Source organism: Mus caroli, unplaced genomic scaffold (assembly GCF_978045245.1).
Source record: "Mus caroli unplaced genomic scaffold, Mus_caroli_1 scaffold_16, whole genome shotgun sequence".
Classification (NCBI taxonomy): domain Eukaryota; kingdom Metazoa; phylum Chordata; class Mammalia; order Rodentia; family Muridae; genus Mus; species Mus caroli.
The window spans coordinates 44,959,161-44,972,688 of NW_028227271.1; the positions used below are offsets into that span (position 1 = coordinate 44,959,161).

Sequence of the window (13,528 nt, forward strand, 5' to 3'; positions counted from 1 at the left end):
TGAGAGTGGGAACCTTGAAACCTCCCATGACCCAGTGCTGCTGTTTGGCTTGTAGAGGAATCGCCAGTCCATCCACAGCAGCACTACAGACCTCCCCTCCCTCCCTCCCTCCCTCCCTCAGCAGAGCATGGGCGTCCACCTCCCTCATGCCCCAGCCAGCACTTGCCACTCTCCACTTCTGAGCCCTGTAGGGCGGGAATGGACCTGGTTTGGATGCCTGCTTCCCTAATGACTATCTGTTTATGGGCCTTGTGTATCTTCTTTGAAAAATAGCTATGAAAGTTGTTTTTTATATCTAATGAACCACAAAATATCAACAAAAGTCAAGTGTCACTGCTTTTACACAGCATTTAACAAGGCTGACACATGCAGGTGACACTTTCAAGAGATTGTTGAAGTTTATGATAATTTACATCTCTAGATTTCATTGTCCATCTCGACTCACAAGACAAAAAAAACATGTTTCTCCGTCTCTCCTATTTCTCACTTTTCTGCAGCCCAGCTAGCCTTCCAATCACTATTTAGCCAAGAATGACCTTGAACTTTCTGTCCTCCCATCTCCACCTCCCTGACGCTAGGATTAGAGACCTGCATCACTGTACCTGGCTGCTGAGGTGCTGGAGTGGAACCCTGGATTCATGCTGGGCACACGCTCTACCCACTCAGCCACACCTCTAGCCCTTCCTTTTCATGTTCTGGGTAGCATTTGAGGAGGGAGGACTTTGGTGGCCATTTAAAATGTTTTCTCTTCAAAACCACGGAACACTTAATTGTTCCTCTTTGTGCACTGCTTGTAACATTGTGTAAAGAAAAGATAACAAATTACACTATCAGAATTGAACTAGACATTTATGATTTTGTTTTCTAGATTCAAGACTGGCAGAGTATGTACCAATCCACTCATATACCAATCCCCAAGTTCGCACCTGTGGATGAGTCTATAACATTTATTGGTCGACTCTGCAGAGAAATCTTGCGGATCACAGACCCAAAGTAAGCATTTCTGAGTGTGGCTGAGCTTCAGTCCTCCCGACATCCATGCCTGTGTCACTGATGTGTGCTCCCTTGTCCTTAGTCCAGCACCCAAGCACTTAATAAGAGCCATTATCTACTGAGCACTGGCCCATGTCCCTTCTTAGCATATCCCCCGAGTCTGCATACTCACTCCTCACAGGCATTTGAGGTGGCAGGCCTTGCTGCTGTTAACGCTTTACAGATGAAGAAATCTAGGCACAAAAGCATGTACCTAGATCATGCCAGGCCCCAACCCCCATAGCACTGTGCCAGTTAAGGGCACACCATACAAGCTTTGTGTACAGTCAGTCCGTGCCCTTATCACATAGGTTCAGCCTTCAGCAGGGTCTGGGGAAAATCTCATGTGATTAAAACTATTGCTGATAACACAGAGCCACTCAGTAGATCCAGCCAAACCCATTTCCTCTTCCTTGGAGCCTGGATGAAGGAGTTTGTGGTGACCACCTGAGGAAAGAGCAGGTTTGCGTCTTGTGACTCAGTTTACATGGGCACATGCTCACAGAGGCTCATGATAGGCAGGCTTTCCCAGAGAGAAAGGAAGGATCCTGTCTCTCCCCACCTACCCTTGTCTTGCTAAAGCATATGCCTTCCTTAAACACTCCACACTGCCTGCTAGTCTCGGCCTCAAGATTTATGAAAGTCAGTCAACTGTAGATGAACTTTTTGAGATTTCTAGCAGATATATATTCTTTCTGTCACTGGCAAGAAAATAAATAGTTCCTTGTGTAGGTAGCTGAAACCACCAAGCCCTTGTAGAAATCTACCCTGCCTAGTAACCTGCTCATACTTTCAGCAGAGATTTGACGTGGCTGGAAATTCATCAGAGCTAGGTTCCTCTCAAGTGTCACATTCAAAGTGCTGGCACCGGGTGACAGGACACCCTGGGCCTGCATATAAAGGATGTATCACATTTACTTTCAAGTCTAACTCCTGGCTCTTGAGGCTGTCAGCTCCTTCTTAAGCCCCATGTGTGTATGGTGTATGGTGTTTATAACATGCAGCCCGCTGACCTGCCAGGCCGGTTCACCCACCATCCGCTGTGATGATCTAGGGTGGGACGAGGACACCCATGCCTTCTACGGGGTGCACTAGTTACTCAGGGCCCTTCAGTAGCTTGAGAAGCAAAGGTTTGAAGTTATATAATCTTGGGAGCAGGCCTATTTGGCCCTCCAACATCTCCTTGGCTAAAATGGAGGTTAGCTGGCTTGTATTTCACAAGGCTGTTACAAGGGTGGGTGACAGGATGACACCGAGTGCTCAATAGATGATGGTGCTCTTTGCCATTATCATCACCATACTCCATTCCCAAGACCAAGAAGAGTCGCTGAGGGGTGCCAAGAAGTTAGGCATCACCGTTTAATGAGCTTCACCTTCCCTCTCACATCACCACTCAAAGACTCTAAGCTTCCTGTCTCCAAATTGGTACTAGGCTCTCATTTGTCCTCAGTCCACGGACATTTTACGAAATGTCTGTAGGAAGGCAGCGGGCCCTGGAGTCCTCCAACCTGGCAGCTGAACTTACCTTCATCTTCTCAGTGTGGTTCCCAGTAATAGCTCAGCCCAGTGAAATAAATACAGCCAAGGAAGGTGTGTGCGGTGGGGAAGGAGGCCTAGCTGAAGTTTATTTCCTGCTGGGGCATCGGGCAGTCATCAGCAGACAGGATAGAGTGCTGGCCAGAAGTGAGGACACATGAGTCGTAACCAGCAGTGCTTCTCCCCTGCAATCCTAGCATCAGGAGGTTGGGGTGGGACTGGTGTAAGCCCAGGGTACACCATACTACTTGGTAAGGCTGTCTAAAACAGAAGTCATGTAGCCAGTGCTCTGGGCTCCTATCCCATACCCCTGAGCTTCTGGGACTTCTGATTTCCCTTTTGCTTTAGAATGACATGCTACATAGACCAGCTGAACACTTGGTATGACATGAAAACTCATCAAGAAGTGACCAGCAGTCGCCTCTTCTCAGAAATCCAGACCACCTTGGGGACTTTTGGTCTGAATGGATTGGACAGGCTTCTGTGCTTCATGATTGTGAAAGAGCTACAGGTGAGCCTGGACCCACACCAGTCACTGCTGTCATTGCTGTGGTAAAATGTCTACCAAGAGCAACTTAAGGAAGGAAGGCTATGTTGAGGGTCACGCTTTGAGACTCTAGTCCATCATGGTAAGGAAGGCCTGGCACCCAGATTGGCTTCCACTGTGGTCACAGAGTGAGGTGGCTGCTCATAGTTCCTGTGTAGCTAGGAAGCAGATAGCAATGGACGTCTGTTTGGCCTACTCTCTGTCCTAAGTCAGCCTTGAAACCCAGCTTTTGGGAACGGGTTGCCTCTGTTCAGAGTAGGTCTTCCCTTTGCTATTAAGCTTCTCTGGAAACATTCAGACCCACTCGGTGGTTATGAGCCCTGCCAAGTAGACAAAGGCTGCCTGCTACAGACCTCGTGTTTGGTTTCTGTCTGGGAAGAATAGCAGGTCTCACCTCACAAATTGAACTCCCTGTCTTCTGTGACTTCCCATGCTATGTGAGGCACGGATGATTTTACTAGATAGATAAGAGTTGAGAGTAGGCTACAGCTTCTTTGACCAGTATTGTAATTGTATAGGTAGATTGCTTTAGTTAACTTCAGCTTGGGAAAGCGAAACCTGTGTTTGAAGCCTTAACTCCTCCTCAGAGTTCTGCCCTTAGTAGAAACCTGAGTACCTGCTGCCTTCCCATTGGAGGCCATGTGACCCAGGCAGATGCAGTTGTGCTAACAGGAACGTTGGTTGGTTACGTTTGCATTTTGATTGTGACTTCTCGTTTGTAGAATTTCCTCAGTATGTTTCAGAAAATTATCCTGAAAGAGAGAACTGTTCAAGAAACTTTAAAGATGCTCATGAGTGCTGTTAACCCTCTAAAGAGCATAGTGGGTAAGTGTCCTGAGACTCCCCAGGGCAGACAGGAAGGTACTGTAGCCTTCCTGAATTGACTGAATTAAGATTATATTTTAACTTTCAGCAAATTCAAGTAAAGTTTATCTTTCTGCCATCACCAAAACACAGAAGATCTGGAGCGCTTACCTGGAGGCTATAATGAAGGTATGCTATAGGTTCAGGCTAATCAATACTGTGTAATGAAGGTATGCTATGGGATCAGGGTAATCAATACTGTGTAATGAAGGTATACCGTGGGAGCAGGCTAATCAATACTGTGTAATGAAAGTACGCTTTGGAGAGCAGGGATAATCAACACCATGGTTTAAAAGTTACTTTTTACATATGACTTTATGGTTTATGAAAACCTATTCCTTCCTTTTGTCATTAAAGCTGGACTTCCATGATTTCTTCTTATTTCCCACACTGCTCATTCCTTTGTCTTTCCCTCTGGAGCTGCCACTGACTGGGCTTTCCCTGGGTGGACTCACAGCTCCCACGTGTTTAAGACAATGCCTCCAGTCAGAGGTGCTTCTGAACAGAAATGGGAACTTCCTCCAAGTCCATGCAGTGCTCTGGCCTGTCCATTTCCAGATCAAGTTTATTCCTCGTGGTATTACAGCAGTGCATCTCTTCCTCTCCCCGCTGTGCCTGCCTGCATGCATGTCAAGAAGCAGGAGTCTTTGGGTGCATAGGTTATCCATATGCTATGAATAAAACACTGTGCCTTCAGAAATGAGGAATAAAGACAAATGAGGCAATAGATTATTTAGATGAAAGCAGCTTCTTTTAGAATCTAGTCTCCTACTTTGTGTAAGTGAGGGTGCAGTGAAACCACTGACCTGAACTGCTACCTGGTGTTAAAAATAGTTATTTCAGATAGGAAGCTGCTGTGTGACCATTGCTTAGGTGGTAGAGAGGACAGCCAGAGACGTTTAGAGGACACCAAAGTTGCCATGGCTCCTGGGAGACAGAGAGTGTAGCAGACAGGTGACAACCAAAGGCACATCCCTGGATGCCTTGCCAGGGTGGTGTGCACCCTGCTGATTGCCCTCAAGTGCCCCGTGTGCCACCTATCCCCTCTCTCCCTTGTTCTCAGGTTGGACAGATGCAGATCCTGAGACAACAGATCGCCAATGAGCTAAACTCTTCCTGTCGATTTGATTCCAGACATCTGGCAGCTGCCCTGGATAATCTCAATAAGTAAGTGCCAGGGTTGAGACAGCCCACTTTCCCAGCACCCAGATTTACATCTTATTCATTTGAGGCCTTTGGGTTTTAACAGGTATTGCTCACATAACACACAGTGGCACTACTAGGTCTGTGTCCTGATGTAACTGTTAATAGAATCTCCAAAAGGAGGAATCTAAAGAACTAAGCAATGGTTACCTAGAGAGCAGGGGAAAGTAGGCTAACATACCACACATCCCCTCCCCTCCAAACAGCTGCTCTCATTTCTTTCTGCACAGATAAACAATCCAAGCTTCTCCATCCCAAAGTCAGCTCTTCTAGCAAATCAGGTCTTAGAAACAGTCCAGCCAGTTCATAAAACAGCCGAATAAGGAGGAACTGGAGAGGCGGAACAGCAGCAAGAGCGCTGTCGCTCTTCAGAGGTCCAGCGTTTGGGTCCCAGCGCCCTGTCAGATGTCTAACAACCAACTGGCACTCTAACTCCAGGGGCTCAGACACCCTCACCTGGCTTCAGTGGCACACACACACACACAGAGACACACACACATGCATGCATGCACGCATGCACATACAAGTTAATAATTTGTTTTCATAATCTCAGTAGTGAAACCACTTGGTTTAGCTTGACTCCAAGAGCTAAGTGACTCTGGGTAAGGTCTCACAGTGACACACAGTCAGAGGCCTGCGGGCTGGGATGCAGAGGGATGAGAGTTGATTACAGATGTATAAACTCAGCTGCCCGCTCGTGTTCATCGCTGCTTCTCTCCTCCATTAGGGCTCTCCTGGCCGACATCGAAGCCCACTACCGGGACCCTTCGCTTCCTTACCCCAAAGAAGATAACACACTCTTATATGAAATCACAGCCTATCTGGAGGCGGCTGGCATTCACAACCCCCTGAATAAGGTTAATGACTACAATATAAAATTGGGTTGGGGTACAGGGCTGTGTGGTACAAAAGGTGACTTTGTCTACATAACAAATGACTGAAAATATTCCAGAAACCTACATTCAGAACCTCATGCTGTCAGGTTATGACCTTTTCTAAATGATGTCACCTCCCTGGCTGTGAGGCCGATGTGCCGTAGCTGAGAGTAAAGTGTCAGTGCAGATTTGCCTGGGGCTTGGATGGTCACATGACTCTGTCTTGTTCACACTTCCCTGCTGACCGAACGGAGTTGCAATTACAAGTGCCAGGCTCCACCTTGTGTAGCTCCGTGCTCCAGAAAGCACTGATGTTCCTCAGACGTCAGTACCTGTCCTGAGCTGTACTTTCTCAATGTCTCCTCCTTAGCAGGGCTACTCACATATGTTGATGCAGAAACATGGCCTCTCGAGAGGGTTACCCTGGTTATTTTAGGAAATTTTAAATTGTAATAATAAGATCCTGTCTCAAAATTAAGCTAAGATGGTCTGATGAGATGGCTCAGTGGTCACTGACTGCTCTTCCAAAGGTCCTGAGTCCAAGTCCCAGCAACCACATAGTGGCTCAAAACCATCCATAATGAGATCTGATGCCCTCTTCTGGGGTGTCTGAAGACAGTGACAGTGCACCTTCATATAATAATAAATAAATCTTTTTTAAAAATTAAGCTAAGGTGAAGAACCTAAATAAAGTGCAACTGACATCAAGTGCTCTGTACTAAGGAGTCCCGTCAACAGGCTGTCTTCAGGCAAGGAGCCTGAGGCTTGAAGGGGTCCAGGACTCCCCCAGCCTCCACACTGATAGGGGAGGGGCTAGCCGGTGACTAGCCTGGGCTCTGAACCAGCCTGCTTCCCTGTCTTCTGTGCACTGAAGGCCAGCTGAGGGATGGCATGGCTTTGTCTGCCCTGAGTTTTCTGCCATGTCAACTGAGAGGGAGACTGCCTGCAGAAGTTTATGACAAAGGAGGACTTGGCTTTCTCCTCAGCGGTTGCTGTCAGGCTCTGCGCTCTGCCTCCTGGCTCTTTTCCCTTCACCTGTACATTTCCTTCACTACTCTTTTTTTTTTTTTTTAAGATGTACTTTTTGTGTATTGAGTTTTTGCCTGCTTGTATGTATGTGTACCATGTATGTGCCTGATACACAAGGAGACCAGAAGATGGTGTGTCGGGTCCCCTGGATCTAGAGTTAAGGACAATTGTGAGCCACCAGGTTGTGCTGGGAACGGAACTGAGTCATCTGAAGCGAAGCCATGGCTAGCTGCTGAGCCCTGCCCAGCCCCACAGCTTCACTGCGCTTGATTTTGCTGGCCCCTGCCACTCTTACCTGTCACCTCTCGCCCCTCCCTTTACAAGTGATATTAACAGGATTGGGGTCGGGGGAACTCTAGTCTCTGAGCAGAGCCGCTCTTTCCAAGGAGCATTATAGGACTAAAGCATGTAGGTAGGTGCACAGAGCGACATGTGAGGACATGTCTGCAGGCAGCTCTCAGAGCTTTCTGACTGAAACTGTGGTCTGGGATACTCTAAGATGAAGAAACTCTTTCTTATCTTTCTCTTTCCAGATTTACATAACTACGAAGCGCTTACCCTATTTCCCGATCGTCAACTTTCTGTTTTTGATCGCGCAGTTGCCAAAACTTCAGTATAACAAAAATCTAGGTATGATGGGTGCCAAATGTTTGCTTTGTAATTAACAAGCAGTAGGTCAGTGTCTACAGACACAGTTCTGAATATAATGCCGTGTCATACATCAGACCTTTTCGTAACCAAATACACACTAGTGTCATTGCACCACTGCATTTGCATACCACGGATGGAGTGTGCACAGTGGGCTCCAGATCAGCCAAGTACGCCTGCCTCCTACAGTGTGAAGCATCTTTACTTGGTTCTCCTTAGTCAGTGCCCACGTAGCTGATTATGGTATGAAAGAAACCTCTTTAATGTGCATGTTAGGTTCATACAAACGCCCGTGTGCTACAGCCTCCCGGACTATATCATAGGCGTTACAGTGAAGTTATGGAGACAAGACTGATATGTGAGCAGCTCAGACTGTAATGTACACATGGTTACATGCTGGGACTTTTGCTACAAGCATATCCAAAGCTCTCAGTGTAGGTGTCCTGGCTAATAATACAACTAATTTTTTGTTAGTTTATTGTGAGCATGTCTAGAATTACCTAGGAGATTCCTCTGTCTCTAGACTTTACATCTAACTACGCAAGTTATTTTTAATGCTCTCTAATATTTCATTGGTTTTACAAGTACCTAGCACTGCAGTCATTCAGTAAGTAGCACTATAAGAACATTTCTACAAGCAAGACTGTTACTATTTCCTTAAACACTTCTTTAGCTTTCTTCCTCTCTCCTAAAAGGTTTTTAAAGTGAATCCTGTTTAGAGCCTAACATTTAGGAGGGTTTTTTTTGTTTGTTTGTTTTTGGTTTGTTTTGTTGTTGTTATTGTTGTTTTGTTTTTTATTCCTCTCATTCAGAAACAGTCACTAGTTCTAGGCCTTGTTCCTCTGACAGTTCCTGTTCGTGCCCCCTGTTGCCAGGCATGGCCCTTTAGCAGTACTCGCTGTGGAGGGGAGGCACAATGTTGATTGAATTCTACCTTGGCCTCTTCCACCAAGTGCTCACAGGCACTCTGTCCACCTGTTCATATTGGTGGGACGGACTAAAGGCGGACCCATGATAGTGGGACACTGAGTCTTCGGATCAGAAATGAGCCTCACTCAGTGGTCCTTTTGACTGTTAAATGTTTTCTCGAAGACTTTGTTGCCCAGCTCATTTTTAGAAACGCTGTAGTTTCAACTTTTACGTTGTTTGTGAACCATCCAGGTTATTTCTTGCCTCCGGTGTAATGCGGGGGCAGGTTCATCCTCTTCCCCTTTCCCCACCCTAAACTCCACCCCCTCCTCAGCAGAGCCACGCAGGCAGGTCCAAGAGTGTTCAGATTTTACACAAGTCCCAAGTGGGCGACCAAAGCGTGGTGTTCAGGCACATCTGCGCCACCCTTCTTCCACTCAGTTGACCTCAGCAGATTCTATCCTCATCAACACTCAAAACTGTTGTTAAACACAGTTTTAAAGCATTTTTCCCAGATTTTAGCTGAGTTTACTTAGTAAGATGCTTCTGGGTATCTAGAATACCATGCTGCCATTAACTTACGTCAATTTGAGGTGATTTTTGTTTTCTTATTCACATTAATGTACATCTTAAATCTCTACCATAGAGGTATGAATAGTGCAAAACAAAATCAACAGTAATGATAAAAACCAAGTCTTCAGACTGTTAGAATGTCCTACCAACCCCACAGCTAGAATTAGAGGTAGCCCAGAACTACTGTTTCCTTAAAATAGTCTCCTGCCAGCAGTGATGATATTGATGAGAGCTGATATTTAGTGGACACTGTCAAAAGCAAGTAATTCACTGGGTATTGTAACTTGTTCCCTCACAGGCATGGTCTGCCGGAAGCCTGCCGACCCTGTTGACTGGCCACCACTCGTCCTAGGTCTGCTCACGCTGCTGAAGCAGTTCCACTCCCGGTACACCGAGCAATTCCTGGCACTGATTGGCCAGTTTATTCGCTCCACAATGGAGCAGTGCACAAGGTACGGAGGGCCAGTCAGAAATAGTGGAACTTAATGCCACAAAGAGGGACTGCAACCTGTCAGGACAAATGCCTCTCATCACTGTCCTGACAGGACTGGGGATGATGCTTGAGGTCTCCAAACAAGTCAGGGCACCTCCTCAAGGAGCAAGCACCACGTGCTTACTTAGCCTGTGCTCCCCTGCCAGGAAATGCCTGTCGCTCTTCTGGCCGGGGCTCTGTAAGTAAGCCTGGGTCTCGGTGGAGATAGGAGACATGGTGAGAAGGCAAGCAGACCTGTGCCTCTGCCATGCTGGTTCCACCTCTCTTCATTCCTGCTCCTCTGCCTCTAAGACATGGAAGGAAGTGATTCCTCAGTTTCATGGCCAGGCAAGTCTTTGTTCATGGTGTGTAACAAAACAGGAATCACAAGGTGCTGTTAGAGAACAAAACGTAAACCTTCAGTTTCTGCGAGTGCTGTCTGTGCTCCCTTCGGTTCACTTGTGGGGTTTCTAGGATAGAACAAAACAAACAAAAGTCATGGCCCTAGGACACTGCGTCAGCTCCACTCCATGCTGCCTGAAAGGGTCAGCCTAGCTGAACATGAAGTTAGCGGATTGCCATTTGGTTGTTTTTGCCCACATAGCAGATCATTCTGCTATGCTATGACCTTGTATGCATCAGCTAAGAGCTCTGAAGCTGAGCCCTCCTTTGGCTTCTCAAGACATTGTCTCACTGTTTCCCAGCCCGGCCCTGAATTTAGTCTGTAGCCCAGGTGGACATTGTATTTGAAATTTTCCTGCATCTGCCTTCAGAGTAGATGGGATTGCAGGTCTGGTACCACCAGTCCCAGCTACTCATTTACTTCAAATGGGTGTGCAAACAAATGTAGCTGAAGGCCGAGAGGATGGGGAAGTGTGGGCGTTGACAGGCATTGATTGCCTCATGGAGTCCGAAGGACATCAAAGGGAGATAGATGACTCTAGAGTGTAGACCTGTCTGTCCAGACTAGACAGACTGCAGGACCATGTTATAAGCCAGAGGCGAGGTTAGGATTGGCTTTGCTTTTCTCTAATTATACACTTATTAGCCTGTGTGTGTACACATGTGTGCATGTTCCACTCACTGCAAGCATGTGGAGGTCAGAAGACAGCCTTTAGGGAGCCAGATCTTCTTCCTTCACGGGTTCTGGGCATGGAGCCAAGGCCATCACCCTTAGAGGCAGGTGCCTTTACCCCTGACCTACCTACCAGCTCCTTGTTAGCTTGTTTCCTGCAGGGTTGGTTCCGAAATAAGAGCAGGTTAATTACTTCATAGGAATCAAGAGGGTGCCCTGTGGGTTTGTTAGACTTGGTGTACTGCTCAAGAAAGGACGTGTCAACATAACAAAGCAGCTAGCTGACCCAGACTTCTTTTATAGCCAGAAGATGCCTGAAATGCCTGCAGATGCTGTGGGCGCCCTTCTCTTCCTGGAAGATTATGTTCGGTACACAAAACTCCCACGAAGGGTAAGCCATAGACAGGAAATGATGACAGTGATGACCTACCCAAAGCTGTTAGAAAAGAAGTCCTATAGGCTGCCTCAGCCCTCCACTTCTGCGCCCTACCGTCCGCTGCACAGGTCTTCCCTGCACAGTGGAGGGCTGCCGTCTCCCTCCACACTCCACCCACTTGAGGGCTAGCTCTGTGAGGTAAGCAGGCAAGGAAGGGATTCCTATCTGGCCAGGGACAGAGGCAAGCAGATTTCTGAGTTCAAGGCCAGCCTGGTCTACAGAGTGAGTTCCAGGACAGCCAAGGCTACACAGAGGAAACCCTGTCTCGAAAAAAACAAAAAACAAGAGAGAGGTGAAACAGGAACTATTAACTATAAACCAAAAAAAGTGGACATTTCCTTGATACTGTTGTGTTCAGAAGGGAGATGGGTAGATATTAACAGACAGTTTTAATAAAGTACAAGCAGGATAAACATTTGAGAAAGGCTCTTTCTTATATCCAGGTGCAAACCAAGCTAGACTCCCAAGTGAGACATGGGGCTCTGGGCTCTGGGCTTGAAAGGGTTTATTCTCCATAATGTGAATGGGAAAATAGCAACCTCTGTCTTTAAGGGGAACTTAGCTTTGTGCTTTAAAGCTTCAATGGTGTAATCACCCCAGAGTCCCAGAAATGCACTGGTAGGAATTTAACTTGCTAGAGATTAACATACACAATACATAAGTGTGCTGATGTTTCCCAATCCATGTACAAGGGTATACCTAGATTTTGCAAAAGTATCATGAGATTGCAAGGTCCATCAGCCTTTCCCATGATGAGCTGAATCCAGTCTCTTGTTTCTGAGCACCCCTGTTCTCCTTCCTCATGATTGTCTCTCTTTAAATGTCTTTAATACAATATTTATGCTCATTCTGTCTCTCTCTCTCTCACACACACACACACACACACACACACACGTTTTTCAAATGTTTCTCTAGCTCATAGAGATCACCTGTTCCATTCCCCCACCTCACCTCCATGCCACCCTCCTCCTCCTCCAAACAGTTAAGGAATGCAGGCCTTTCAAGCCCTTCCTGTTCTCCTCTAGCCTCTGGGTTTCTCCTTATTGTCTCTCATTGGCATACTCCCAGATCCTAGTGCCGTTAGGAGCAAAGCCTGCTTGTAGAGGCAATGGGCCTCCCCCCTCAGGTGTTGTGGCATGGTGCACAGTAAGGAGACATTAAAACCAGCTACCAGCAATGAAAGGGTTGTCTCCTAGTTTACCTGTGCGACTCAGCTCATTCCAGTGCTTCACCTTCCTCCAACAGATATTTTCACTTCTTGAATTTTCATATGTAAAACTGAATTTCTTGAGCTCCAATGCTGTAATTTAACTTCTGCTTACTATTCCAGGTGGCTGAAGCCCATGTGCCTAACTTCATTTTTGATGAATTCCGAACAGTCCTGTGACTTCTTTCTCCTGCTCCAGTGACAGGATGTTCTATGACTAGAATGAACTTGGACGTGAAAAAGATACTTGACTCCTCATGCAGCATGCATTTTCCTCCTCTGTGGGAACCAGCCATTCTAAGGAAGGTGGCTCTCAGCTCTGATAGACTGTTTAAATCATGGCATCGTAAGGAATTTTTATCATGTAGAAGCAGAACTGTTTGGTACTCGCCTCTTCTAAATGCTCAGTATAACTGATGGATGAAGCCATTCCATCTTATGTTCTAAAGATCTGTTTGTGCAACTCCAGACCTTCAGTAAAACAGCATTGCCAGTACTGAGTTGCCCTGCTTGTGATGAAAAATGGATACCCTGTAAGAAACCCTGCGACAGACCGGGGTGGGGGTGATGCTTCATCCACTGTAGGTCTGTATGGTCCATTGAGAGCCCAGCAGTAAACTCATGTCCTACATGCTCTGCTCTTCTAGATGCTTCTGCCCAAGCCAGACAACAAAGCTGCTAGCCATAGGACTTTCTATCGAGGAGGCAGTAGGGACCAGGGGTGGGGCTGTAAAGATTTAGTGATAAACTTTTAAAACTCAAACTCTGCCAGGCGTGGTGGCACACGCCTTTAGACCCAGCACTTGGAAGGCAGAGGCAGGCGGATCTCTGAGTTTGAGGCCAGCCTGGTCTACAGAGTGAGTTCCAGGACAGCCAGGGCTTCACAGAGAAACCCTGTCTCAAAAAAACAAAAGACAAACAAAAAAACCTCAAACTCATAACTTGGTTCTACATGGAAATTCCTGCTCAAGGGAGCTGTCATCTGCTAGGATGAGACATGGCAGGAGTCTGCCTGAACCTGTAGCTAGTAGGGCCCCTGTGGTTAGAACTAGCAGAAAAAGTACAAGTTGCCTAGAGCTCCAGGCTGAGCAAGAGACCTTCCTAAAATATACTCTGTGACCT

At 46.8% G+C, this 13,528-nt stretch overlaps 1 protein-coding gene across 3 annotated transcripts in view; it reads left to right on the forward strand.

Annotated features, from left to right (window-relative positions):
- The window catches only part of Washc5 (WASH complex subunit 5), a 45,532-nt gene extending 32,630 nt beyond the window's left edge, over positions 1–12,902 (forward strand). For all 3 annotated transcript variants that reach the window (XM_085831647.1, XM_021182760.3, XM_085831648.1), the window contains 10 exons: positions 869–993; positions 2,917–3,079; positions 3,838–3,940; positions 4,029–4,108; positions 5,043–5,146; positions 5,910–6,039; positions 7,620–7,716; positions 9,515–9,668; positions 11,067–11,154; positions 12,530–12,902. In XM_085831647.1, coding sequence (XP_085687773.1) covers positions 869–993; positions 2,917–3,079; positions 3,838–3,940; positions 4,029–4,108; positions 5,043–5,146; positions 5,910–6,039; positions 7,620–7,716; positions 9,515–9,668; positions 11,067–11,154; positions 12,530–12,586 — 1,101 coding nt within the window. In that variant the 3' untranslated portion in view covers positions 12,587–12,902. The remainder of the gene's footprint in view (positions 1–868; positions 994–2,916; positions 3,080–3,837; positions 3,941–4,028; positions 4,109–5,042; positions 5,147–5,909; positions 6,040–7,619; positions 7,717–9,514; positions 9,669–11,066; positions 11,155–12,529) is intronic.
- Positions 12,903–13,528: the final 626 nt, after the last annotated feature.